The 26,062-nt window shown below is 42.3% G+C and overlaps 1 protein-coding gene across 1 annotated transcript; it reads left to right on the forward strand.

The window, feature by feature from the left end:
- Positions 1–2,655: 2,655 nt before the first annotated feature.
- LOC115174369 (uncharacterized) lies at positions 2,656–10,865 on the forward strand. The gene is made up of 2 exons (XM_029732896.1): positions 2,656–3,392; positions 10,425–10,865. The coding sequence occupies exons 1-2, from the start codon at positions 2,806–2,808 to the stop codon at positions 10,585–10,587; spliced, it is 750 nt and encodes a 249-aa protein (XP_029588756.1). The 5' UTR covers positions 2,656–2,805; the 3' UTR covers positions 10,588–10,865.
- Positions 10,866–26,062: the final 15,197 nt, after the last annotated feature.

Below are 26,062 nucleotides of genomic sequence, written 5' to 3' on the forward strand. Positions count from 1 at the left end.
GGACGAGAAACATGCATTTCTTCTATTGATCCATCAATGATTTGGTTATTTATTAGATATAGTAAAAAACAAACGTTATGAATGCAGTGTTAATCGGATGTCTTATTCAGACACAGCTTACAAGTTTATCATGATATTTGCCCCTACTCATAGTTACTTGTCTTAACCCAAAATAGGTTTAACCATTTCCATTTACGTCATTTAGCAGACGCTCTTATCCAGAGCGACTTACAAATTGGTGCACCAATATCTGCAACGTTTTAAAAATGGCATGTAGACTAATTTTACATGGCATTTTGGCATGTAATTTTTTTTTTTCAAAAATCCACACGTAAATCACAAGTAAAACGTACACAGTTTGAAATAAATGTTCACAGAATTTTTTATTTTTTTAAATCGGTAGATAATTTGCTGATTTGAGATGAACACTTCTAACCTGCTACTGTATTTGCCACCTAGGCACTTAACATAGTCATTTTTTTTATTCTTAACTGAACATAGCCATGCAGTCTATATTTTCTGTATTTTGTACCAGTTTCCATCTCTGTACAAAGGTATGGTCTTCAAGCTATGGAAGATAGCAAAACATTTAATAATAATAATAATTTAATGGACTTACATATCACTTTTTTAGATATCCAAGCTCTTTACAGTGTAAGGGGAAACTCACCACCCTAATCCCACTTACATGAGCTTTATTTGTATTTATTTTATTGGCCTATCCACCCCCCCTCTTCGGAGGACAAAATAATCTTTAAAAAATAAATGTTACAGATATTTTGTTACATATACAGTGCCTTCAGACCCCCCTCCACATTGTGTTGTGTTACAGCCTGAATTTAAAATGGATTAATTGGCCTTCTTTAGACTGGTTGAGTCTCTGGAACATCAGAATTTGTGGGTTCGATTACAGGCTCAAAATGTCCAGAAACAAAGAACTTTCCTCTGAAACTCGTCAGTCTATTCTTGTTCTGAGAAATGAAGGCTATTCTATGCTAGAAATTGCCAAGGAATTTGAAGATCTCGTACAACGCTGTGTATTCACAGATCAGCGCAAACTGGCTCTAACCAGAATAGAAAGAGGAGTGGGAGGCCCCGGGGAAAAACTGAGCAAGAGGACATTAGAGTGTCTAGTTTGAGAAACAGACGCCTCACAAGTCCTCAAGTCGCAGCTTCATTAAATAGTGCCCACAAAACTCCAGTCTCAATGTCAACAGTGAAGAGGCGACTCCGGGATGCTGGCCTTCTAGGCAGAGTTCCTCTTTGCAGTGTCTGTGCTTTTTTGCCCATCTTAATCTTTTCCTTTTATTGGCCAGTCTGAGATATGGCTTTTTCTTTGCAACTCTGCCTAGAAGGCCATTGCCCCATGGGACATTTCCCTGCGTAGGGTGCTGTCTTTCGGATGGGAAATTATACAAGTGTTCTGACTCTCTGTGGCTACTTAAGATCCCATGGCACTTATCGTAAGAGTAGGGGTGTTAACCCTGGCGTCCTGGGTAAATTCCCAATCTGACCCTCATGCTATTGTGGCCACCTAATCATCCCCAGCTTCCAATTCGCTCATTCATCCCCTCTCCCCTGTAACTATTCCCCAGGTTCTTGCTGTAAATGAGAATGTGTTCTCAGTCACCTTCCCCATTAAAATAAGGGTTAAAAAACATTAATAAAATATTAATTGTGTAACACCATTACTATAATAAGGACAGTTGGTGGATTATCATAACACTGCCTGAGTGTCCTGGGGTAGCAGTTTGGGCCATCAGTTCTGATTATCCTCCATTGTTTAGCATGTTTACACCACCAACTCTCCCAGACTCTGGATCAGTTGTTTTAACACACTTAGCACCTTTAAAATGTCATTGTTGGGACTAATTATACATTTTCACAGCCATCAGTGCTGATAACAGGGAAGTTATGATAGCTAGTGGTGTTTATTTACATTTCAACGGGTCCCTTGTCATGCAGCTACAGCTGGAGTGGAAGGCCAGTGAGTTCTAAACCTAGAGGGTCTAAAGAAGTATTGGAAGGAAAAAAATAAATCATGATATGCTAATATAGGCTACCTTTTGTATGGTGTGTGTGTGTGTGTGTGTGTGTGTGTGTGTGTGTGTGTGTGTGTGTGTGTGTGTGTGTGTGTGTGTGTGTGTGTGTGTGTCCATCCCTCCTAAGAGAATGTTGTTAAATGAAAAGGACAAAAGAGATAGAAGCCTAGTATTTGCAGTCCTTGACTTGGGCAGGAACTCACCGGAGCTGACAACCTGTACTAAGATTTGTCTGCTGCTTGAGTTCCTGCACCTGTTAAAGAATATTAGCTCAAAAGTGTCAGAGCTCCTGCACCTAAATATAAACAGTACCAGCACCCAAAATGAGTACTTGTAATTATTTCAGTTCAAGTCAAGCTCTGAATATATGCCTATAGAGCTGTAACTTACTTTTAATATAAGTTATATTGCAACACAGGACTTACTACTTTAATATATAATTATCTAATTTCTGGTCATACAACATATTTTCCCCCCCAAAGTGTTCCCTTAACCGAGCCCCCTATTCGAGGGCTATTTTCCTGGTCAACACCACCCATGTCTCTAAGCAGACCAATTAGGTGCGTTTCTCTAGCGCGCCCGAGTCACGTGATAGGACAGATTTTATCATAAGGACCAATGGAAAGGTCTTACATTCACAAACTCCGCCCACCCGGAACTCGCGGGACAGATGAATGCACACTGAAGTAGCACGAATAGCACTGCTCGTCCTGTTTTAGGTTTCGTAGATGTTTGACTCGACCTGCTTTGTATTATACTGACGATGGACCGCAAACGGAGCAAGGCACAGGCGGAGGCTATGGCTGCAGATCTCAGTGACGTCACTTCAATGAATCTGCTTGGCGTCGCGGATGTAAATCAGTGGATAGAACTTGTGAAAGATTACTCGGTGGCTGGAGATCACACACATGTCCTCTCTGAATCTGAAGATGGTGACGATGATGACGATTATGACATGGATCACCCAGTTATCACAGATGAAGTTGAGATGATTATGATTAGAGTGCGCAACGCGATGGAACCGGGTTATGACAAGGAGATGGACAAAATCCGTCAATTTGATTGCAAATGCGGAGAGGGGCGGAAGGAAGACTCCAACGAAGGATCGTGCACAAAAAAGTTGTACCCAGACCGCATCTACAAATATAGGCGTAATATGGCATGCTTAACACAGAGGTTGAGAGACATTGCCATTCTCGGAGTATTAAATACCATCGCACCTATACTTACCGTAGGTGCGAAACCCCAGTGTTCCAAGACAGGTGAGCAGACTCAACGGAACCCCCAAACACTTCCATACCTGGTTGGAGGTGTTCCAGTCTGCGAGGAATCATTTCTATTCATATATGGGTACGTGCTTTACATAGTATTTCACATACATTTAGTACTAGAATCACAACCCAGTGAGCTTAATACTAACGTAGTAGTAATTGTCTTGAGGTGACACAAAGTTGTAGGCCTATTGGATTGGGATTTTATTTCACTATGAAAACTTTTAAACATTTTATTTCACCTTTATTTAACCAGGTAGGCTAGTTGAGAACAAGTTCATATTTGCAACTGCGACCTGGCCAAGATAAAGTGTAGCAATTCGACACATGCAACAACACAGAGTTACACATGGAATAAACAAAACATACAGTCAATAATACAGTAGAACAAAAGAAAACAAAAAGTCTATATACAGTGAGTGGAAATTAGGTAAGTTAAGGCAATAAATAGGCCACGGTGGCGAAGTAATTACAATATAGCAATTAAACACTGGAATGGTAGATGTGCAGAAGATGAATGTGCAAGTAGAGATACTGGGGTGCAAAGGAGCAAGATAAATAAATAAATACAGTATGGGGATGAGGTAGGTAGATAGCCCATCTGTAAACAGCCCATCTATGTACAGGTGCAGTGATCTGTGACAGCTGGTGCTTAAAGCTCTCCAGCTTCAGAGATTTTTGCAGTTAGTTCCAGTCATTCGCAGCAGAGAACTGGAAGGAAAGACGACCAAAGGAGGAATTGGCTTTGGGGGTGACCAGTGAAATATACCTGCTGGAGCGCGTGCTACGAGTGGGTGCTGCTATGGTGACCAGTGAGCTGAGATAAGGCGGGGCTTTACCTAGCAGAGACTTGTAGATGACCTGTAGCCAGTGGGTTTGGCGACGAGTATGAAGCGAGGGTCAACCAACGAGAGCGTACAGGTTGCAATGGTGGGTAGTGTATGGGGCTTTGGTGACAAAACGGAGGGCACTGTGATAGACTGCATCCAGTTTGTTGAGTAGTGTTGGAGGCTATTTTGTAAATGACATCGCCCGAAGTCAAGGATCGGTAGGATGGTCAGTTTTACGAGGGTATGTTTGGCAGCATGAGTGAAGGATGCTTTGTTGCGATATAGGAAGCCGATTCTAGATTTAATTTTGGATTGGAGATGCTTAATGTGAGTCTGGAAGAAGAGTTTACAGTCTAGCCAGACACCCAGGTATTTGTAGTTGTCCATGTATTTTAAGTCAGAGCCGTCCAGAGTAGTGATGCTGGACGGGCGAGCAGGTGCGGGCAGTGATCGATTGAATAGCATGCATTTAGTTTTACTTGCGTTTAAGAGCAGTTGGAGGCCACGGAAGGAGAGTTGTATGGCATTGAAGCTCGTCTGGAGTAGAGGTCGACCGATTAATCGGAATGGCCGATTTAATTAGGGCCGATTTTGAAGTTTTCATAACAATCGGTAAATCGTTATTTTTGTAATTTTTTTTTACACCTTTATTTAACTAGGCAAGTCAGATTAAGAACACATTCTTATTTTCAATGACGGCCTAGGAACGGGGGTTAACTGCCTTGTTCAGGGGGGATTCGGGGATTAGTTTTTGCAACCTTCCGGTTACTAGTCCAACGCTCTAACCACCTGTCTTACATTGCACTCCACGAGGAGCCTGCATGGCAGGCTGACTACCTGTTACGCGAGGGCAGCAAGAAGCCAAGGTAAGTTGCTAGCTAGCATTAAACTTATCTTAAAAAACGATCAATCTTAACATAATCACTAGTTAACTACACATGGTTGATGATATTACTAGTTTATCTAATGTGTCCTGCGTTGCATATAATCGATGCGGTGCCTGTTAATTTATCATTGAATCATAGCCTACTTCGCCAAACGGGTGTTGATTTAACAAGTGCATTTGCGAAAAAAGCACTGTCGTTGCACCAATGTACCTAACCATAAACATCAATGCCTTTCTTTAAAATCAATAAACAAGTATATATTTTTAAACCTGCATATTTAGTTAATATTGCCTGCTAACATGAAATTGTGTCACATCTCTAGCGTTCATTGCACGCAGAGTCAGGGTATATGCAACAGTTTGGGCCGCCTGGCTCGTCGCGAACTAATTTGCCAGAATTTTACATAATTATGACATAACATCGAAGGTTGGGCAATGTAACAGGAATATTTAGACTTAGGGATGCCACCCGTTAGATAAAATACGGAACGGTTCCGTATTTCACTGACAGGAAATACGTTTTGTTTTCGAGATGATAGTTTCCGGATTCGACCATATTAATGACCTAAGGCTCGTATTTCTGTGTTATTATGTTATAATTAAGTCTATGATTTGATAGAGCAGTCTGACTGAGCGATGGTAGGCTCGTAAGCATTCATTCAAAACAGCACTTTAGTGTGTTTTGCCAGCAGCCCTTCGCAATGCATTGCACTGTTTATGACTTCAAGCCTGTCAACTCCCGAGATTAGGCTGGTGTAACCGATGTGAAATGGCTAGCTAGTTAGCGGGTGCGCACTAATATCGTTTCAAACTTCACTCGCTCTGAGACTTGGAGTAGTTGTTCCCCTTGCTCTACATGGGTAACGCTGCTTGGAGGGTGGCTGTTGTCGATGTGTTCCTGGTTTGAGCCCAGGTAGGAGCGAGGAGAGGGACGGAAGCTATACTGTTACACTGGCAATACTAAAGTGCCTATAAGAACATCCAATAGTCAAAGGTATATGAAATACAAATCATATAGAGAGAAATAGTCCTATAATTCCTATAATGACTACAACCTAAAACTTCTTACCTGGGAATATTGAAGACTCATGTTAAAAGGAACCACCAGCTTTCATATGTTCTCATGTTCTGAGCAAGGAACTTAAACGTTAGCTTTCTTACATGGCACAAAATGCCCTTTTACTTTCTTCTCCAACACTTTGTTTTTGCATTATTTAAACCAAATTGAACATGTTTCATTATTTATTTGAGGCTAAATTGATTTTATTGATGTATTATAGTAAGTTAAAATAAGTGTTATTCAGTATTGTTGTAATTGTCATTATTACAAATATAAAAAATAAAAAATAAATCGGCACCGGCATTTTTTTTGGTCCTCCAATAATCGGTATCGGCGCTGAAAAATCATAATCGGGTGGCCTCTAGTCTGCAGGTTAGCTAACAGTGTCCAAAGAGGGGCCAGAAATATACAGAATGGTGTCATCTGCGTAGAGGTGGATCAGAGAATCACCAGCAGCAATAGCAACATTATTGATGTATACAGAGAAGAGAGTCAGCCCGAGAATTGAACCCTGTGGCACACCCATAGAGATTGCCAGAGGTCCGGACAACAGGCCCTCCGATTTGACACATTGAACTCTATCAGAGAAGTAGTTGGTAAACCAGGCGAGGCAATCATTTGAGAAACCAAGGCTGTCGATTCTGCCAATAAGAATGTGGTGACTGACAGAGTCGAAAGCCTTGGCCAGGTCGATGAAAACTGCTGCACAGTATTGTTTCTTATCGATGGAGGTTATGATGTTGTTTAGGACCTTGAGCGTGGCTGAGGTGCACCCATGACCAGCTCTGAAACCAGATTGCATAGCGGAGAAGGTATGGTGGGATTCGAAATGGTCGGTAATCTGTTTGTTAACTTGGCTTTCAAAGACCTTAGAGAGACAGTGTAGGATAGATATAGGTCTCTAGCCCTTTGAAGAGGGGGATGACCGTGGCAGCTTTCCAATCTTTGGGAATCTCAGACGATACGAAAGAGAGGTTGAACAGGCTAGTAATAGGGGTTGCAACAATTTCAGCAAGAGAGGGTCCTGATTTTGTATGGGTCCAGATTTTGCAGCTCTTTCAGAACATCAGCTATCTGGATTTGGGTGAAGGAGAAATGGTGGGGGCTTTGGCGGGTTGCTGTGCAGGGTGCCAGGCAGTTGACCGGGGTAGGGGTAGCCAGGTGGAAGCATGGCCAGCCGTAGAGAAATGCTTATTGAAATTCTCAATTATAGTGGATTTATCGGTGGTAAGTGTTTCCTAGCCCCAGAGCAGTGGGCAGCAGGGAGGAGGTGCTTTTATTCTCCATGGACTTTGGTGTCCCAGAACTTTTTTGAGTTAGTACTACAGGATGCAAATTTCTGTTTGAAAAAGCTAGCCTTAGCTTTTCTAACTGCCTGTGTATATTTGTTCCTAACTTCCCTGAAAAGTTGCTTATCACGGGGGCTATTCGATGCTAATGCAGAATGCCACAGGATGTTTTTGTGCTGGTCAAGGGCAGACAGGTCTGAGTTAACCAAGGACTAGAGTGAGGGGAAAAAAGTATTTGATCCCCTGCTGATTTTGTACATTTGCCCACTGACAAAGAAATGATTAGTCTATAATTTTAATGGTAGGTTTATTTGAACAGTGAGATACAGAATAACAACAACAAAAATCCAGAAAACGCATGTCAAAAATGTTATAAATTGATTTGCATTTTAATGAGGGATATAAGTATTTGACCCCTCTGCAAAACATGACTTAGTACTTGGTGGCAAAACCCTTGTTGGCAATCAGAGGTCAGACGTTTCTCGTAGTTCGTCACCAGGTTTGCACACATCTCAGGGGGGATTTTGTCCCACTCCTCTTTGCAGATCTTCTCCAAGTCATTAAGGTTTCGAGGCTGACGTTTGGCAACTCGAACCTTCAGCTCCCTCCACAGATTTTCTATGGGATTAAGGTCTGGAGACTGGCTAGGCCACTCCAGGACCTTAATGTGCTTCTTCTTGATCCACTCCTTTGTTGCCTTGGCTGTGTGTTTTGGGTCATTGTCATGCTGGAATACCCATCCACGACCCATTTTCAATACCCTGGCTGAGGGAAGGAGATTCTCACTCAAGATTTGACAGTACATGGCCCCGTCCATCATCCCTTTGATGCGGTGAAGTTGTCCTGTCCCCTTAGCAGAAAAACACCCCCAAAGCATAATGTTTCCACCTCCATGTTTGACGGTGGGGATGGTGTTCTTGGGGTCATAGGCAGCATTCCTCCTCCTCCAAACACGGCGAGTTGAGTTGATGCCAAAGAGCTCCATTTTGGTCTCATCTGACCACAACACTTTCACCCAGTTGTCCTCTGAATCATTCAGATGTTCATTGGCAAACTTCAGACGGGCATGTACATGTGCTTTCTTGAGCAGGGGGACCTTGCGGGTGCTGCAGGATTTCAGTCCTTCACAGTGTAGTGTGTTACCAATTGTTTTCTTGGTGACTATGGTCCCAGCTGCCTTGAGATCATTGACAAGGTCTTCCGAGGTGAGATCTTGCATGGAGCCCCAGGCCGAGGGAGATTGACAGTTCTTTTGTGTTTCTTCCATTTGCAAATAATCGCACCAACTGTTGTCACCTTCTCACCAAGCTGCTTGGCGATGGTCAATCTTGTCCCTGACATCCTTGGAGAGCTCTTTGGTCTTGGACATGGTGGAGAGTTTGGAATCTGATTGATTGATTGCTTCTGTGGACAGGTGTCTTTTATACAGGTAACGAGCTGAGATTAGGAGCTCCTAATCTCAGCTCGTTACCTGTATAAAAGACACCTGGGAGCCAGAAATGTTTCTGATTGAGAAGGGGTCATATAGTTATTTCCCTCATTAAAATGCAAATCAATTTATAACATTTTTGACATGTGTTTTTCTGGATTTTTTTGTTATTCTGTCTCTCACTGTTCAAATTAAACCTACCATTAAAATTATAGACTAATTTCTTTGTCAGTGGGCAAACACACAAAATCATCAGGGGATCAAATACTTTTTTCCCCTCACTGTATATCTATTCCTAGTTCAATTTTTTTTGGAGTGGGGCATGCTTATTTAATATGGTGAGGAAGGCACTTTTAAAGAATAGCCAGGCATCGTCTACTGACGGGATGAGGTCAATGTCATTCCAGGATACCCCGGTCAGGTCGATTTAGAAAGGCCTGCTCGCAGAAGTGTTTTAGAGAGCGCTTGACCGTGATGAGGGGTGGTCGTTTGGTCGCAGACCCATTACGGATAAAGGCAGTAATCGCTGAGATCTTGATTGACTTGATGTTCGTGGTTGGACTTTTGACTTGCATTTCTATACTGATGCCAGTCCCATAAGGGCAGAGGTGGCACCACAGGTCCAAGAGTGATGGTGTGTTTATTTATTTATATATTTGTTTTTTTCCTGATCTGGAGACCTAGCTAACTCCGGACCCTAATTGTGTGGTATGACATTGTGCTAAAAAAATGTTTGGGCTATTTAATACAGCGAAATTGGCAATGTAACCAATCAGTCCTCCTTTTACTTGCATCATTGCACACCCTGCAAATCACCAGCATAAAGTGACCATTTTCACATTCACTCTGTTTACTAATGCTTACAAATTGGATCACACCTCTACAAATAACAGTGATCCCACTCTGGAACTTTGATATGCCCGTAGAGTAGGGCTCTCCAACACTGTTCCTGGAGAGCTACCCTCCTGTAGGTTCTCTCCAACCCTGTTCCTGGAGAGCTACCCTCCTGTAGGTTCTCTCCAACCCTGTTCCTGGAGAGCTACCCTCCTGTAGGTTCTCTCCACTCCCAGTTTAATTAATCAGATCTATTTTTATCAACCAGCTAATTATTAGAATCAGTTGCTCTAAATTAGGGTTGGGGTGTGAACCTACAGGCCGGGAGCTCTCCAGGAACAGGGTTGGAGAGAACCTACAGGAGGGTAGCTCTCCAGGAACAGGGTTGGAGAGAACCTACAGGAGGGTAGCTCTCCAGGAACAGGGTTGGAGAGAACCTACAGGAGGGTAGCTCTCCAGGAACAGGGTAGGGTTGGAGAGAACCTACAGGAGGGTAGCTCTCCAGGAACAGGGTTGGAGAGAACCTACAGGAGGGTAGCTCTCCAGGAACAGGGTTGGAGAGAACCTACAGGAGGGTAGCTCTCCAGGAACAGGGTTGGAGGGCCCTGCCGTAGAGTAGATATACAACAATGTATAGAAAATTAGCCAAATAAAAAAGGATATGTTTTCAAACCAACGTCTTAACGAGGTTGCTAGGTGTTGGGTTAAGTTCGCTACAATATGTTTTATAATGGACATGTTATAGAACCAGTAACTAATGCTGTTACTTTTTATTTCCCTCAGCATCAGCAGAGAGCGTCTAATATTCCTCCACCGATCCTACCAGGAGAACGATCCAAAGCCACCCACCTCACCAACTACCACTGGTCGTCCACATAATCCTGTAGCCCCTGCGGCTGCCACTGCCCGGCCACGCAAGCCCCGTGCTGCTGCGAAGAAGAAATAGCAAGTCTTGACCAGCAAATGCATATGTATGTTTTATAGACCATGGAGTTTAGCAGCTGTTACCCCATTGCCAAGGACATTACATGCACATGTCCTGGACTTAAGGAAATGACAGGATGCAAAATGCTTTCAGTATTTAAGAGAATACATGTCGACATGACACCATACAGTGCATTCTGAAAGTATTCAGACCCCTTGACTTTCCCACATTGTTACATTACTACCTTATTCTACATTTGACTAAATAAAACAATTCCTCAATCTACACAGTATACCCAATAATGAAAAAGCAAAAATAGGTTTATAAAACAGGCAAATGTATAAAACATTTTTAAATCAATTTTAGAATAAGGCTGTAATGTGGGCAATGGGTCTGAATACTTTCTGAATGCACTGTAAAGACGGGGGCTTCTGATTTGAGTGTTTTTTAGTAAGTAGTCAAAATATTTTTATCTACTTATGTTTTTATCCCCAATATTTGTCCTGTATACTGCCTTTTACTGGATGGTCTGATATTGGCAGTTCTGTCACTAATTCGCTAGTTCTTAAATGACTGCTTTCACGCAGTTACTCTGCATTGATTGTATTGACACACTGATGTGAAGTCACCACACTTAAGTGTAGCCTAGTTTTACTGTAGCCTAGGCCTATGAAGCACTGTTGGCCAACTGGTAAAATATTGAGGTTATTACAACCTAGTGAAAATGACATTTTAGCCTACAGCCTGGTTTACAGTTGGTCTGTAGACAGTTGTCGCAGTGACAAACATTCTGTTGTCCAACACAACTTGTTATGAAAAAGTAAAAACACATGACTGGCTGCATGACATCAACAGCATGGTGGTCCAAATGGCAGAACTGCTGTATTTTAACCCCAATAAACCCATATTTAATTTACTATATTTTTCTTGTCTACATTAGACATATCATTAGACCAAGTATTCAGACCACAAATTTTTCTGCATTTTATGGTACAGCCTTATTTGAAAATGATTAAAAAAATTATTCAATCTACACAATACCACATGCCAAAGCAAAAATGGGTTTAGAATTTTTTGCAACTGTATATGACTGATACTCTATTTACATAAGTATTCAGACCCTTTGCTATGAGACTCAAGGTGCATCTTGTTTCCATTGATAATCCTTGTGCTGTTTCTACAACTTGGAGTCCACCTGGGGTAATGTCAATTGATTGGACATGATTTGGAAAGGCACACCTTGGAGAACCATCTCTGCAGCACTCCACCAATCAGGCCTTTATGCTAGAGCGGCCAGACGGAAGCCACTCCTCAGTAAAAGGCACGTGACCACCTGCTTGGAGTTTGCCAAAAGGCAACTACTAAAGGACTCTCAGACCATGAGAAATAAGATTCTCTAGTCTGATGAAATCAAGATTGAACTCTTTGGCCTGAATGCCAAGCGTCACGTCTGGAGGAAAACTGGCACCATCCCTACGGTGAAGCATGGTGGTGGCAGCATGCTGTTTTTTTTTTTTTTTTTTCAGCGGCAGGAAGACAAGTCAGGATCGAGTGAAAGTTGAAAGGCACAAAGTACAGAGAGATCCTTGATGAAAACCTGCTCCAGAGCGCTCAGGACCTCAGACTGGGGCAACGTTTCACCTTCCAACAGGAGAATGACCCTAAGCACACAGACAAGACAACCCAGGAATGGCTTTGGTTCCTCTTTTTGCTCTGTCATTTTGGGTTATTGTGTTTAGGGAGGGGGCAATTTAATACATTTTAGAATAAGGCTAACGTAACAAAATGTGGAAAAAGTCAAGGGATCTGAATACTTTCTGTATGCACTAAACTTTCCTCTCCCCTTGCAGCTGGCTTCCAAAGGAATTTAGGACGGCTGTTTTTCATGATAACCCTCTTTTCGGTGACTGTCAATATCTGATGCTATGCGACTCAAACATGAGCAATAAGAGATCAGCACAATGGGCAGTGTTTAATTTACCACAAATTATTTTTATTATCAAGCCACTGCGCTTTATTTTTTTTAATTGTTTTTGACAATGTTTTTGTTTCTTGTTGGTGTGGTTACAGGTACTTTATCCATTGCATTGCAGACTTTGTGAATTATTCTGCATTCAGTTGGTTCACTAACAGCACACAAATCTCCTGTTTCACGATGGAAGGTTCCAGATGCCAAAAACCTCAAGTTGATCAGGATGGGCTTTCCCCTAAGAGAGTCAGATGAAAGCCTCAAGCAAACAAATGATGTCAGCTCCATTGTCTTTGGACATACGGAAACATTCATGGAAATTGATTTCATCAAAATCATTCGGTGGGTTTCTCCTGTCTATAACTGCCCTTCTGTCTGGTCTTGGAGGTGCCCTTTGATCATCATTGAAATAGTCCAGGCAATCCATTTTCCTCCATTGCCTAGGTCAACCTGGGGGCCAACATCCATTAATCTGTGTCTGCGGAACCCCCCCATAATGTTTAAATTGATGGTTCAGATTACGGGATGCCAAGGTCATATTTTTCCATATTCGGTTCCAGTTATAGGGTTTTTCAGATTCACTTAGATCTGTGGACCATACTTTTTTAATTGCTAGCTCAGAATGTGAGCTTTCCAAAAGTTGTTTATATATTATATAGATCAGTCCTTTCAAGAGCCCAGATAATTTCTTTATCTTTGCATGGTTCAGTGTTTGGGTTTCCTAAGGGACTCCATAGGCCAGCATAGCTGACCTAAATTGTAAATCTAGAAAAAAGGAGTTGCCTGGTAATGTGTATGTGTCTTTCAAATCTTGGAATGTTCTGAAACCATTACTGTCAATGATTTTGGCAAGGGTACTGATTCCACATTTGTGCCATTAGGGGGATGCAGAAGGCTGCCCTCCAGAAGGGAAGGCATTGTTGTGAAACACTGGAGTATGGGCATACCATTTTGATTCCCAGTTACATTGTTTTTACATTTTACACCAAATAGAAATTGTGTGAGAAATAATAGGACCAAAGCGTAGTTTACACAGTGCAAGGGATATATCAGTGAAGACCACCTCTTCCAGGCTAATAGGAAACACCATATTTTTCTCTATACTCAGCCAGGGGGCAGAAGAATCATGTCTAAACCAATTTAGGATGGGACAAAATGCTTGTGCCTGGAAACACAAAAATGTAGGAACGGGTGGTCATCCCACGTCTTTCCAAGTTTGTTAATTCTTTCCAGGCTCGCTTACCTTGCAATATACATTTTATCCCAATAGCCAGAAGTGGGAGACAAGGGAAGCATTGAACCACAGAAATTCAGCCTTGGCAATATATTCATTTTGACAATAGATATTCTACTGTTTAAAGCAACTGGGATATTAGTCGGATTGAATTGATTTCAGCGTTCTGTTAAAATTTCTGGCAATGGTTTTATCTAAGGAAGGAAATACAGTATATCTATTCCCAAATACTGTATTTAAAATGGGAAACGATTGAGATTCCATAAGTAGAGACTGAGTCCTCCATCGGGGTCTTGAGAGGCGTAAGGGCAGATTTGGTTAGATTTATTTTCTAACTTGAGATGAGGAATGCCAGTATGAAAATTTACACTCAGGCTAGAACGGATGGAGAATGGATGGAGGCCGGTGCGTAGAACAATGCCAAGAGTGTGCAAAGCTGTCTTCAAGGCAAAGGGTGGCTATTTGAAATATTTTATTTGTTTAACACTTTTTTTGGTTACTTCCATATAGGTTTTTCATAGTTTTGATGTCTTCACTATTATTCTACAATGTATAAAATAGTAAAAAATAAAGAAAACCCTTGAAATGAGTAGGTGTTCTAAAACATTTGACCGGTAGTGTACATACCTACTTTAATCTTTACTTTCAGGCCAACGGGGAAGTGGTGGTATGGAGAGGTTTTTTTTTTTGATCGCCTGAAGAGGAACGGTGGGGGTAACTGATGAGCAACCCTAGTTGCAAGGTGCGGGGGGAAACATGGTTTCCAGGAGTGTTGGGTGGATGGAGACATGTTGCCTTGGTGGGGTTGAGGGAATGGGAGGTTGAAGGTGGAGGCCCAATTTGTGTTTTTTCTTTTCCTATTTATCACTTTAATTCTTGTATTTCTTACCATTTTATTTGTTTTTAGTAACAGCCTATGGGCACATATTCAATAAACGTATCATTTGAAACGGATAATGTACCTGTAACCACACCATCAAGAAACCAAATAAACATTGTCAAAAATAATTACAAAAATTCAGAGCAGTTTCTTATTAATAAAATCATATGTGGTGAATTAATCAAACACTGTCCATTGTGCTGATCTCTTATTGCTCATATTTGAGTCACATAGCATCGGATATTGACAGTCACCGAAAAGAGTGTTATTATCATGAAGTAAAATCAGCCTTTCTAAATTCCTTTGATAGCCAGCTGCAAGGGGAAAGGAAAGTTCAGTGCATTCAGAAAGTATTCAGATTCAATTTCTGAGGCTGGTAACTCTAATGAACTTATCCTCTGCAGCAGAAGTTACTCTGCGTCTTCCTTTCTTGTGGCGGTCCTCATGAGAGCCAGTTTCATAGCGCTTGATGGTTTTTGCAACTGCACTTGAAGAAACTTTCAAAGTTCTTTATGTTCTGGACTGACTGAACTACATGTCTTAAAGTAATGATGGACTGTCATTTCTCTTTGCTTATTTGAGCTGTTCTTGCTATAATATGGTCTTTTACCAAATATGGCTATCTTCTGTATACCACCCCTACCTTGTCACAACACAACTAATTGGCTCAAATGCATTAATTAGGATATCAATTCCACAAATTAACTTAAGGCACACCTGTTAATTGAAATGCATTCCAGGTGACTACCTCCATGAAGCTGGTTGAGAGAATGCCAAGAGTGTGCAAAGCTGTCGAGGCAAAGGGTGGCTATTTTGAAGAATCTCAAACATAAACAAATCAAATATATTTTAACACTTTTGGTTACTACATGATTCCATATGTGTTAGTTCATAGTTGATGTCTTCACTGTTATTCTACAATGTAGAATAAAGAAAACCCCTTGAATGAGTAGGTGTGTACACACTTTTGACTGGTATGTCTTGACTTATATTGTCAGCCAGTCCAAGCAGATTGTTCCCAACTAATCTCACTCACACACACATATTGTTTGAAGTTGATAACACAGCTTCAGGAGAGTTCAAAGCAATGAGGCGACACATTCATATATGAGCGCTGACCTTTCTTGGACTAGGGACTTGATTAGCAGGAAATGGCTGTGACTAAGGTTGCAAAATCCTGGGATACTTTCAGCAAATTCACAGTAAATTCTCCCTATTGTATTGCTTGACTATATTCCTACTGAATGGTTGGAAGAGAGATTGACTTCACCATTACTTGTTTTTGTAAGAGGTGTTGACAAGCTGAATGTTTAAAATACTTTTACTGAACATTTGTTTCCCCATCTCGCACCTAATTATATAAAACACACATCAGAATTGGGTCAGATTGATACAGGATTAGAAATAATAGCAGATGTTTTGATACTTCAAACACCACACATTAATATAACCTACCACTCCCCACTTTTCTCAGTGTTTTATTTCCACTAGTGCACCTTGCTTTTGAGTGTTCATCTTCAGTTTATAGTCTTATGGCTCCCTGGGCTGCTGGTGGTCAGCATCGATTAGAAGCAGATGGGGTGTGTGAGAGGAGGGATTGAGAGGAGAGGTCTGAGCTGGTGGGGAAATTAGCAACACATTAAAGACTGGTTTCACATAAATTGCTCCTGTCTACAGCGAAGAGATACAAATCAGACAAAGTGAGTAAATATGTTCTGCAGTGCATTCATTCTGGCATGTCTCTTATCCAGCCGGTGACTTTGGAATGTGGAACTTATATTTAATTATGAAATGCACAAAACCAAGAACTGCAGCTGTCACAATTCCACTCATACCAAGGGAAAATAGAAGGCATCTTGTATGTGATCAGATGAAACCCCATATCCTAGGCCCTGTCTTTATGTGGACATCACTTTTTTTTTAAACCAACCAAAATAAAAGTGTAGAGCTTTCACAGGAGGTTGGTAGCACCTTAATTGGGGAGGACAGGCTCATGTTAATGGCTGGAGCGGAACATGTGGAATGGTATCAAATACATCAAAACACATGGTTGCCATGTGTTCGATGTCATACCATTTACTCCGTTCCAGACATTATTATGAGCCGTCCTCCCCTCAGCAGCCTCCACTGAGAGCTATGTACTGTATGCCTCAGCTGGTGGGGCAGTGGTGAATGTATCCTTTCATAGTGCCTGCCTGCTTGCTTGTCGTGGGTACAACTGTTGGGCCTACAGACCTCAGAAACATTACTCCACTCCAACGTTGGTCAGTTGCTGGGGAGGTTTCTAGCCTACACTTATGCAACTATACCATGAGACAGTTAATGGTTTATCATATGTAATACTGTAGTTGAAAGACAGTGGTTGCACGGTTGTTCTATAAATGAAGTGGTGGCATGAAACTGATAACATCAGCTCATATGAACCCACATATTACTTAACTACATCCCACATCCCACAATTCAACGTCTATTCCACTTTGGTTCAACGTCATTTCATTGAAATGACGTGGAAACAACATTGGTTGAATCAATGTGCCCAGTGGGATGTTAACTTTGTTGTCTCTGATTATCCAGTATGATATCACCATCCAAAATTATTTTATAATTTATTTTATTTAACTAGGCAAGTTAGTTAAGAAGTAATTCTTATTTACAATGACGGCCTACCAAGCCCTAACCCGGACGACGCTGGGCATTGTGCCCCGCCCTATGGGACTCCCAATCATGGCCGGTTGTGGTACAGCCTGGAATCTAACCAGGTCTGTAGTGACGCTTCTAGCACTGAGATGGCAGAATGTTGCCATAAACAGTGCAAAATGTCACTTAGTTACATTGTACAGTATATATGCTATGTATCATATTCCTAATGGTTGACAAGCACACTAATTGTTGTTACTGTCATGGCCCTGATCAGGGTACAATGATTCCCCAACAATCAGCAAGAGAAGCACATCCACAGGAAGTGTTAGTCTGGCTGTGCATTCCTCCACTATCTCAGTGTGAAGAGGGACATGGCAGATAGCAACCAGTCTGGGTACTAGCAGTGACACAGGACTTAGAGCAGGACAGGAGGGAGTCCTGTGTTCACACTGCTGTATCCTCCTGTTATCAGAGACACTAGCTGACAAGGACATGTTTCATATCCTGTCCTGTCAGCCTATCATGCACTCACACTCCCAGTTTCACACCAAGGTCCACGGAGTTCTGTTAGTCCATCCCAAAATCCTTAGCAGGAGTAAGCTGTTGCATGATGTAAATTCAGTACAACATCTGGGTAGAAGGCTGTCTAATTTGTACTGTATCTTGTGTCAAGCTTGATCATCTTTTAATGACCCCATGCTTGATTGTATTGAAGTGTTTTTCTCGTAATGTTAAATGTCATGAAGTTAATTGAAAATAGACACCACCTTTTTGTGCTGTACTCAACAGAGCTGGACTAGTATTTTAACTACATGAGTGCTCCCCAGTGTTGATAAACTAAACTACAGTTAATTTCTCCCCAGTAGAAGCAGCAGTCCCCTCTTGGGAATCACCACCCTCATTCTTGCTCAGAGAGGAGCATGTTTTTGACAAAAGGCATCAAGGATCTTCACACTGGATATAAAATGGTTCAAATACAGAATACTGTGTGATCCATGGTTGAGGGTTTCTAAAATCAAATGTATAAATATTGAATATACTCCCCACCATATTTTCCAAAGCAGAAAAATGAAACACTCCTACACGTAGTGGTCGTTTCAATATCTACTGAAAATCCTGCTGAATCTCTCAATTATCATGAAAAATGACGGAGCGATCTTCAGAGGGACGGTCAAAGTCTCCAGTTGATATTGACCCCTTCCTCTAGTGAGGTACTGGTGCTGCTGAGAGCAGGTCTGTGGAGGAGGTGTAATCCCACTATACCTGACAGAGCTCGTTCCCACAGACAAACCCTATCCATCACCCCCACCGACCTTCACCTACACACACCACAGAAAGATGACAAATTACATTGATTTACTTTTGGAACAGAGCTACTGCCGCGCTGAGGTTGCTTGCGCCTCTCTTCAAAGTGTTTATTTTGTTTTCGGGTGGACCAGTGCAGCGGTGTGTGTGTGTGTGTGTGTGTGTGTGTGTGTGTGTCTAATTGGTGAGCTGGCTTGATCAAAGCAGCCCACTCTCCGGAACTGTCAGTGCCCAGCCTTCCGTAGGCAGCTCAGCTCAGCCTGCATTCTGGAGGAGGGAGAAAGTAAATGACTTTTTCTTTCTTCATGAGGCCAGGCAGACAATAAGTGTGTTGTGATGCTCTGTCACACTAATGAAAAATACCTGGAGGGGAGTCATTGTCTTTTTAATAACTTCATTATGTTTCTTTAATTCATTAAATGAAAACCTTTGTTCTCTCCGAGGAGTTTCAACTCTCTGACTGGCTATTACAGGTTTATGGTATTGAGCGGTCACCTGTCCTCTTGTGCTTTAAATGAGCACAAAGTAAACTGTGTTTTCTCACTCAGTATATTACAAAATAAACCTGAGTACCATAGCAACATCTTCCTCAGAGGTTACCTCTGTCTGCCTGTTGATTCAAAATTGATTTCTGTAGAATGATACTTCTTCATATGCTAATAATGGAAACCTGTTTCAATCTGAAATGCACAAATTATAAATATGTGAAACATTTGCTTATAATTGTATGAAAAGAGATGGCTGGTGTCCATACTAAAGCACACTATTCATATTCACTATCAATTAACCCTTGCATCAAATCCCCACACATAGAAACAGGCACAACTATATCAAAATCTGCATGGATACACAATACACTAAATCAGTCCCTAGGATAAACAATCGGATTCGTCACCATCAGCAAACACAGCCTGCAGTGCAGCACTGTTAGCCCTGATTCAGAGGGGTTGGGTTAAATGTGAAAGACACATTTCAGTTGAATGCATTCAGTTGTACAACTGACTAGGTATCCCCCTTTCCTTTTCCATCTCTAATAGTCAGGCTGGTTAGATGACTGGATGTCTGGACCACATTTTCCCCCAGGCTGCAGTACCTGCCAGACTCTCTAGAGGGCAACACCGCTCACAGATTCAGGCGTGGAACTACCGCAACATCTCCCCAAGGTCTCCCAGAGAGGAGAGAAAAACGTCCTCCATTGTTTTCCAGTTACTGCAGGATGGGACCCCTGCCAGCCTCCTCCTAAATATTACACACCCGGAGAAGAAGTGAAAACTCAATGGAGCAGAAAATACAGGCCATAAACATTCAGACTTGGCATGGGCCATTTAATGTTATGGTCTTGGGGAGTGGATGTTGAGGCATTTTGAGGGATGTTTTTTCTACTTCAGTAAATAACATAGCCACTGTAATTTGACAGAATTGCACAGAGTTGCAGCCAATTTGTCTGGTTTTATAAAAAAAATACTTATGCAATTATAAAGAGAGCCAAGCTATAGAAAGCCATAAAGCACTGCTTTCAATAAATCCACCAAGAGCATTCATATTGTGATGTGAAAATGTATCTTTTGAAATAACAAAATATTCCAAGATGAAGGACAGACCATAACATGAGATGTCTCTTTACAACTGGAATGCTTTTGTCAAAGATGTCAGGCAGGACGTCAGGCAGCTATCAAAGGTTACCGAAGGAAATGTAAATAGACAACATTCTTCTCTCCGGTCTCCAAACCATTGTTGGGGTGTAGCCAATGTCAGTGGAGACGCAGGTAGGAGGGGTGGTTGTGGGAGAGCTGTGTTATCCTCCTGTGATTGGGGTGACATTTCCTCTCTAACCCACACAGAACGTCAGTCCTGTCAGTCTCCAGGCGCTTAGCTGTAAATCAAACACATCCTGCAGCTCCCAGGCCCATTTCTGACACATAATGACAAAAGACATATTTCAATGTCACTCCTGTCTAATCCTTATTTGAATATCCCAGGGGAGACGAGGAGAAGGGTCAAGGTTGAGGTGAAAGCAACCAGGCACAGAGACGTCTTTGAAATAATGATCAGAATTTCTCATTCTGAATCATCAAATCATGTTTGGTCAGATATGTCCTGTTTGAATATAAAAGATCTTTCGAGGGTGCAAAAAAAGAACAAACAAAATGTGGGGAATTGTAAATGAAACGGCCGGGCACTCACACCCATAGCATTGTTGTATACGCTTCTATTTCCGGCATTAAACATGCAAGAGCGGATTAAAATCAGATGAGTCCTTCCCTGGATTGGTGATTTTCCAGGTGATTTCTGTGACCATACTGGTTATATGCACTGATATGATGATTATAGACATGTTCTATGACTATACACTCACATATACTGTATGTGTGAATATACACACAAACATAATAGTATAAGATGTTATGTTTTTATTGTCACATACACCGGACAGGTGCAGTTAAATGTGTTGTTTTACAGGGTCAGCCATAGTAGTATGACGCCGCTGGATCAAATTAGGGTTAAGTGCCTTGCTCAAGGGCACATCGACATACATACCGAGCCGACAAGGTAAAACGTATGTATGAGATACAGTACATACAAGCACCTCCAACCTGCTTGCTTAATAACAGTCAGAGTAACCAACAAACATTGAAATCTGAAGAGTATGACCACAAAGCGAGTACACCTCAGACCTGTGTGTTTAAAAAAAAAAAATATATTTCACCTTTATTTAACCAGGTAGGCTAGTTGAGAACAAGTTCTCATTTACAACTGCGACCTGACCAAGATAAAGCAAAGCAGTGTGACACAGACAACAACACAGAGTTACACATGGAGTAAACAATAAACAAGCCAATAACACAATAAACAAGTCAATGACACAGTAGAAAAAAAGAAAGTTGGTGAGGGAAATAAAAGTCTCCAGTCAACCTCAGAGCTAGGAGTTAGGAGTTGGAGGGAGGGCTGTAGAATAGAGAGCGAATGGATGGCCAGACATCTGCTGCCTGCCATACTTGTCAATATTTGCTCTAATAATTGCCAGGGTGGCGCTTTGTTATCCTCAGAAACCCCCTGTAATAATGGTCAGAGTTCCGGAAATAAGTAGACAAGTGCAAAGCCTCCACTTTGTTTTTATTTGAAACACCTGTAACATTTCCACGTTAATCTATCTTCCAAGCTTATTTTTTGAGGAGTGAGACAGAATTCCTTTCCTAGAAGTTTGCTTTTTACGAAAGAGTGTTCAGGGGCTCCAACAGGACACAGAGAGGGAGAAGTGTGCAGCGGTAGTCACAGAATAGCAGTGATGACCCTGAAGCTAATGTACAGGACAGAGAGGGAGAAGTGTGCAGCGGTAGTCACAGAATAGCAGTGATGACCCTGAAGCTAATGTACAGGACAGAGAGGGAGAAGTGTGCAGCGGTAGTCACAGAATAGCAGTGATGACCCTGAAGCTAATGTACAGGACAGAGAGGGAGAAGTGTGCAGCGGTAGTCACAGAATAGCAGTGATGACCCTGAAGCTAATGTACAGGACAGAGAGGGAGAAGTGTGCAGCAGTAATCACAGAATAGCTTCAGGGTTGTCACTGCGGCAGGTAGCCTAGTGGTAAGAGCGTTGGGCAAGTAACCGAAAGGTTGCTGGATTGAATCCCCGAGCTGACAAGGTAAAAAAAAAATGCCGTTCTGCCCCTGAACAAGGCAGTTAACCCACTGTTCCCCGGTAGGCCGTCATTGTAAATGAAAATGTATTCTTGCCTAGTTAAATCAAGTTTAAATTAAATAAAAATGTACAGGACACAGATCAAACACTGCACAGGAAAGAAAATGGGTCACTTGGATGTCGAGATGTTACCCTCCTGCACTTACAGGTTTGGTGACCACTGGAGGTGTCTTGTCTGCTAAAACAGTCTTTAGCTGAGGTGTCATTTGGTGGAACGTGTGCTTTGCACTACTTCAAAAGGGGGAGTGAGAATAAACACATACATGTGAGAATAAACACATACAGTAGATTCATGCACAGAGGAGAGACAGTACTGAGTAGTTCCCCGAGTCCCCCTTGGCCCCCATAGTCTACACAAAAACACAGCTCTCACATGAGTCATTATCCATGAATTTCACAGAGTATAGTATTTAAAATACACATTTTGATTTGATTTCCCCCAAGTGACCACAGCTCCTTATGATTCTTCTCTGACTGAGAGCACGAATGTACCCATTGCTCTCTGGGTGCAGCGGAGGCAGTTGTGGTAGACCTTAACCATTGATTTATTATTCCCCAGCACATCCTACTCCGTTGTGCCATTACACCGTCTTGTTTTTAACCCAGAGCGTTGCACATGATCTCAAAAGGAGACACGTCCTAAAGTACAGTAAACACAGCATTGACATTACAAAAAGTGGCTTAGCGATTTATGAAAGCATCATTCAGTTAAGTGTGTTTTGAAAAGAGGCCCGACTCCCCTAAACCTTGCTTCTTTTGGTTGGCCAGTAAGCCTTTAACTTCTCACTTCACAGAACTCTCCTCTTCTATCTCCCAGAGATATTGATGAATTATGCCTCCATTACACTCCTTGGCTTGTGTAGAGAGATCGGACACATTTTTTCCATCTGTTTCTCCATCAAAACAGAAAATCCATACATCTTTACCTCATCTGTTATGTGTAGAATTCCTGCAACGGACTAATATGTTATACGTGTAATACGGTATGATGGGAACTGACATTTAAATGCCCAGATGTTAGTCATAAGACATCTCCATGCTCTACATTACGCTCCACATTCCAACGTCTCTGTACGTTCTAGTTTCACCACGAGAGGCTTGCTTAAAAAAAATTAAAAAAGCCTCCATGTGAGTGCTCCTGTCCAATGTTAGTGGCAGTAAATAAAGTGTGTTTGGAGTGAGTGGCCTAGGTACAGGCTTGCGTCCCAAACTGCACCCTATTCCCTATGTGTGCAATACTTTTGACCAGGACTTATAGGGAATAGGATGTCTTTTGTGACGGGGCCATGGTATTAAGCTGATGCTGTGCAGCATGAACCAGACCAGAGGCTGCATGGTGCTGTGAGCTGTGTCAGGGAGGCTCAGCCAGCTGGACTCTGTCCACCAGAGCATGATCAACTCATACACAGCGCTTGGTTATTACAACACCTCAGTCTTTAGACAAACATTATTGTCAAAACATATTTTATGGGTGCACTCTTAATTAAACAAATATTCACCCCAACTTATTATTTCAGCAACATATAAAAAAGAAAACTGCGAATGATTTATGCTTTTTCACATTCTAGGCATTCCACCCATTTCTTCTCTCTTCACTCACATCAACCTCACATTGTTGACACCCTGTCTCCTTTGCTGTTACTGACAACTAACCCCAGGAACATGACGGCGGTGCTACCTGAATCTAAATCTGCCCAACAAGAGGGAAATGACATTATAGAAGCAGTCAGATATAGAAAGCCCTGGTGACTTTCCAACAAGATCCACTTGTGATTAGCCAGTGTGAAGGACTCCTGCTCCACCAGTTCCATGTCTCACTGGCTTTCTAATGGATTAAACTACTACCTCAGCCAGTTAAACTGGATTCCCATATCCCTCCTGGCAGGAGGGCCTAGGTTACAATCACTGGAGGAGGTACTGAGTGGAGGAGAGGTGAGGGAGAGCGGGATGGAGGGAGGAAGAAGAGGAGAGAATTAAAGATGGGATGTGATTAGGCTAGTTTAAGGGCCTTGGCGTCCACATCTCAGCTCTAATCAGTTCAGGAGGAGGAAAGGAGAGAGGAAGGAAGAGACAGGATTCTAATCAAAATGATGAGCCCAAAAAAGCAGCGGTGCCCTACAGAGAGGGAAGAGAGGAGTAACTACGGTAATCAGTCCAGTCTCCTATGAAATGGACAGTAGAATGGCAGAGCAGCTGCAAGGAGAGCCTTCATAGGACTGGACAGAAGTTCTGCAGTCTTATTCCCACCATTATTGTCATAAGCTTGAGTCTCAACTAATGTACTACTTAAACAGAAACATTTCCAACTAACTAAGGACCAAAAAGAATGCTAAAGCTAAATAGCAACCTACAGTATTTATTTTTTGTATTTTATTAATTTAACCTTCATTTAATTATGTAACACAGTGGTTTGCTTGGTAACAGGCTGTATACAATGACACCCCTCTGCCCCTTACAGTAATAATTCAGCACAAATCCTCATTTGCATGATACAGTATCACCATGACAATGGTCCTCTTTCAGGGCTTTTGGGAGAAAAATGCTTCTCCTATTGAATTAAACAGGTCTAATTCTATGGCTTCTCCCCCTCCCCCTTCCTTCAGCAGTGTGTACTGTAGCAGTTTGCATTGTAGCATACAGTATACAGTAGGTGGCAGTTGGTGCCAACCCCCCTGGACTGCAAGCAGTGTAGTAGGAGTGATGGTTGGTGATGCCAGACCACATGTGAATAAAGAGAACCCTGTATGCTGGCCCAGCTGCTCCTGGTTGGCCTCTGCACAGTCAAAGGCAAACAGCGGACCTTTTACAGTTTACACTCCACACAGATAACACGCTCTGCTCTGTCACTGGCCGGTCATAGGCCAGTATAGGCACACAGCCAATCACAGCTGAGCATGGCATGTGGCGATATCTCAGGCCCCTGCCCATCTGCTTCCTGGCCTGGGTGACCTTGGAGGTGACCTCTCTTGAAGGATTTGAGAGACCTAGGATGAAGACTGTAGTCTGAGTGCAGGACTGACCCCTGGCTAACACACAACCTGCATTCAGAGGGAATATCTGAAACATGGACTTGTATAAAGGTTATTGTGTGACATTGTTTTTTTTTCACATCAGCATGCATATATGTATAACACACCAATAACTCCCTCCTGTTTGGCTCTCACTCTCTTTCCTCTGTTGGGGAGACTCAGCCAGTGAGACAAAACAGAAACACCTTCTGACAGTCAAAATACAGCTATTGACCTGGCATGATAAAGCCAGAGCTTCACTGCTCCCCTGTCAACGTGTGAATGGCGCAGAGCTGACTGACATTTCACCTGTGCATCATAGCTGCAGTGTGCATAGAACAAATCAATGGGACGTCAACCAATAAGTCAAGTAAAAACTGAGCGAAGGTGACAAACGATCAAACACAAAAAGCGGCGCGCTGGGAAACAGGAATGAGAGGAGAGGCCCTAGCTTAGGCAGAATGCTTACCAAACACATAGATCAATCACAGAGTCTATGCACAGAGCATAAACATGCCTCACACAGGTGGGGTGGCTGTGATGAGAAGTGCATGATCATTCCCTTGCATGCTAAGTTTAACCCATGGTGCACAGAGGAATGGCCTGGGATCTGGGACGTGGGAAGGGTGTCTGGGGGGTGGATGACAGGAAGCAGGGGCACCACTAGAGGGGAATGTTTTCCCTGGGCCCAGGCCTGAGGGGTAGAGGGGCGGTGGGATCACACCCCTGAGGGGAAGGTAGGCAGTTTGTGGAGGGGGT

The sequence above is a fragment of the Salmo trutta genome, chromosome 35 (assembly GCF_901001165.1).
Source record: "Salmo trutta chromosome 35, fSalTru1.1, whole genome shotgun sequence".
Lineage (NCBI taxonomy): Eukaryota > Metazoa > Chordata > Actinopteri > Salmoniformes > Salmonidae > Salmo > Salmo trutta.

What these genes read in the sequence shown, in the direction of transcription:
- LOC115174369 (XM_029732896.1), top strand. Translation starts at nt 2,806, where the DNA reads ATGGACCGCAAACGGAGCAAGGCACAGGCGGAGGCTATGGCTGCAGAT. An exon ending in TCATTTCTATTCATATATGG is followed by an intron (nt 3,393 to 10,424) that starts GTACGTGCTTTA and finishes TATTTCCCTCAG; the next exon opens with CATCAGCAGAGAGCGTCTAA.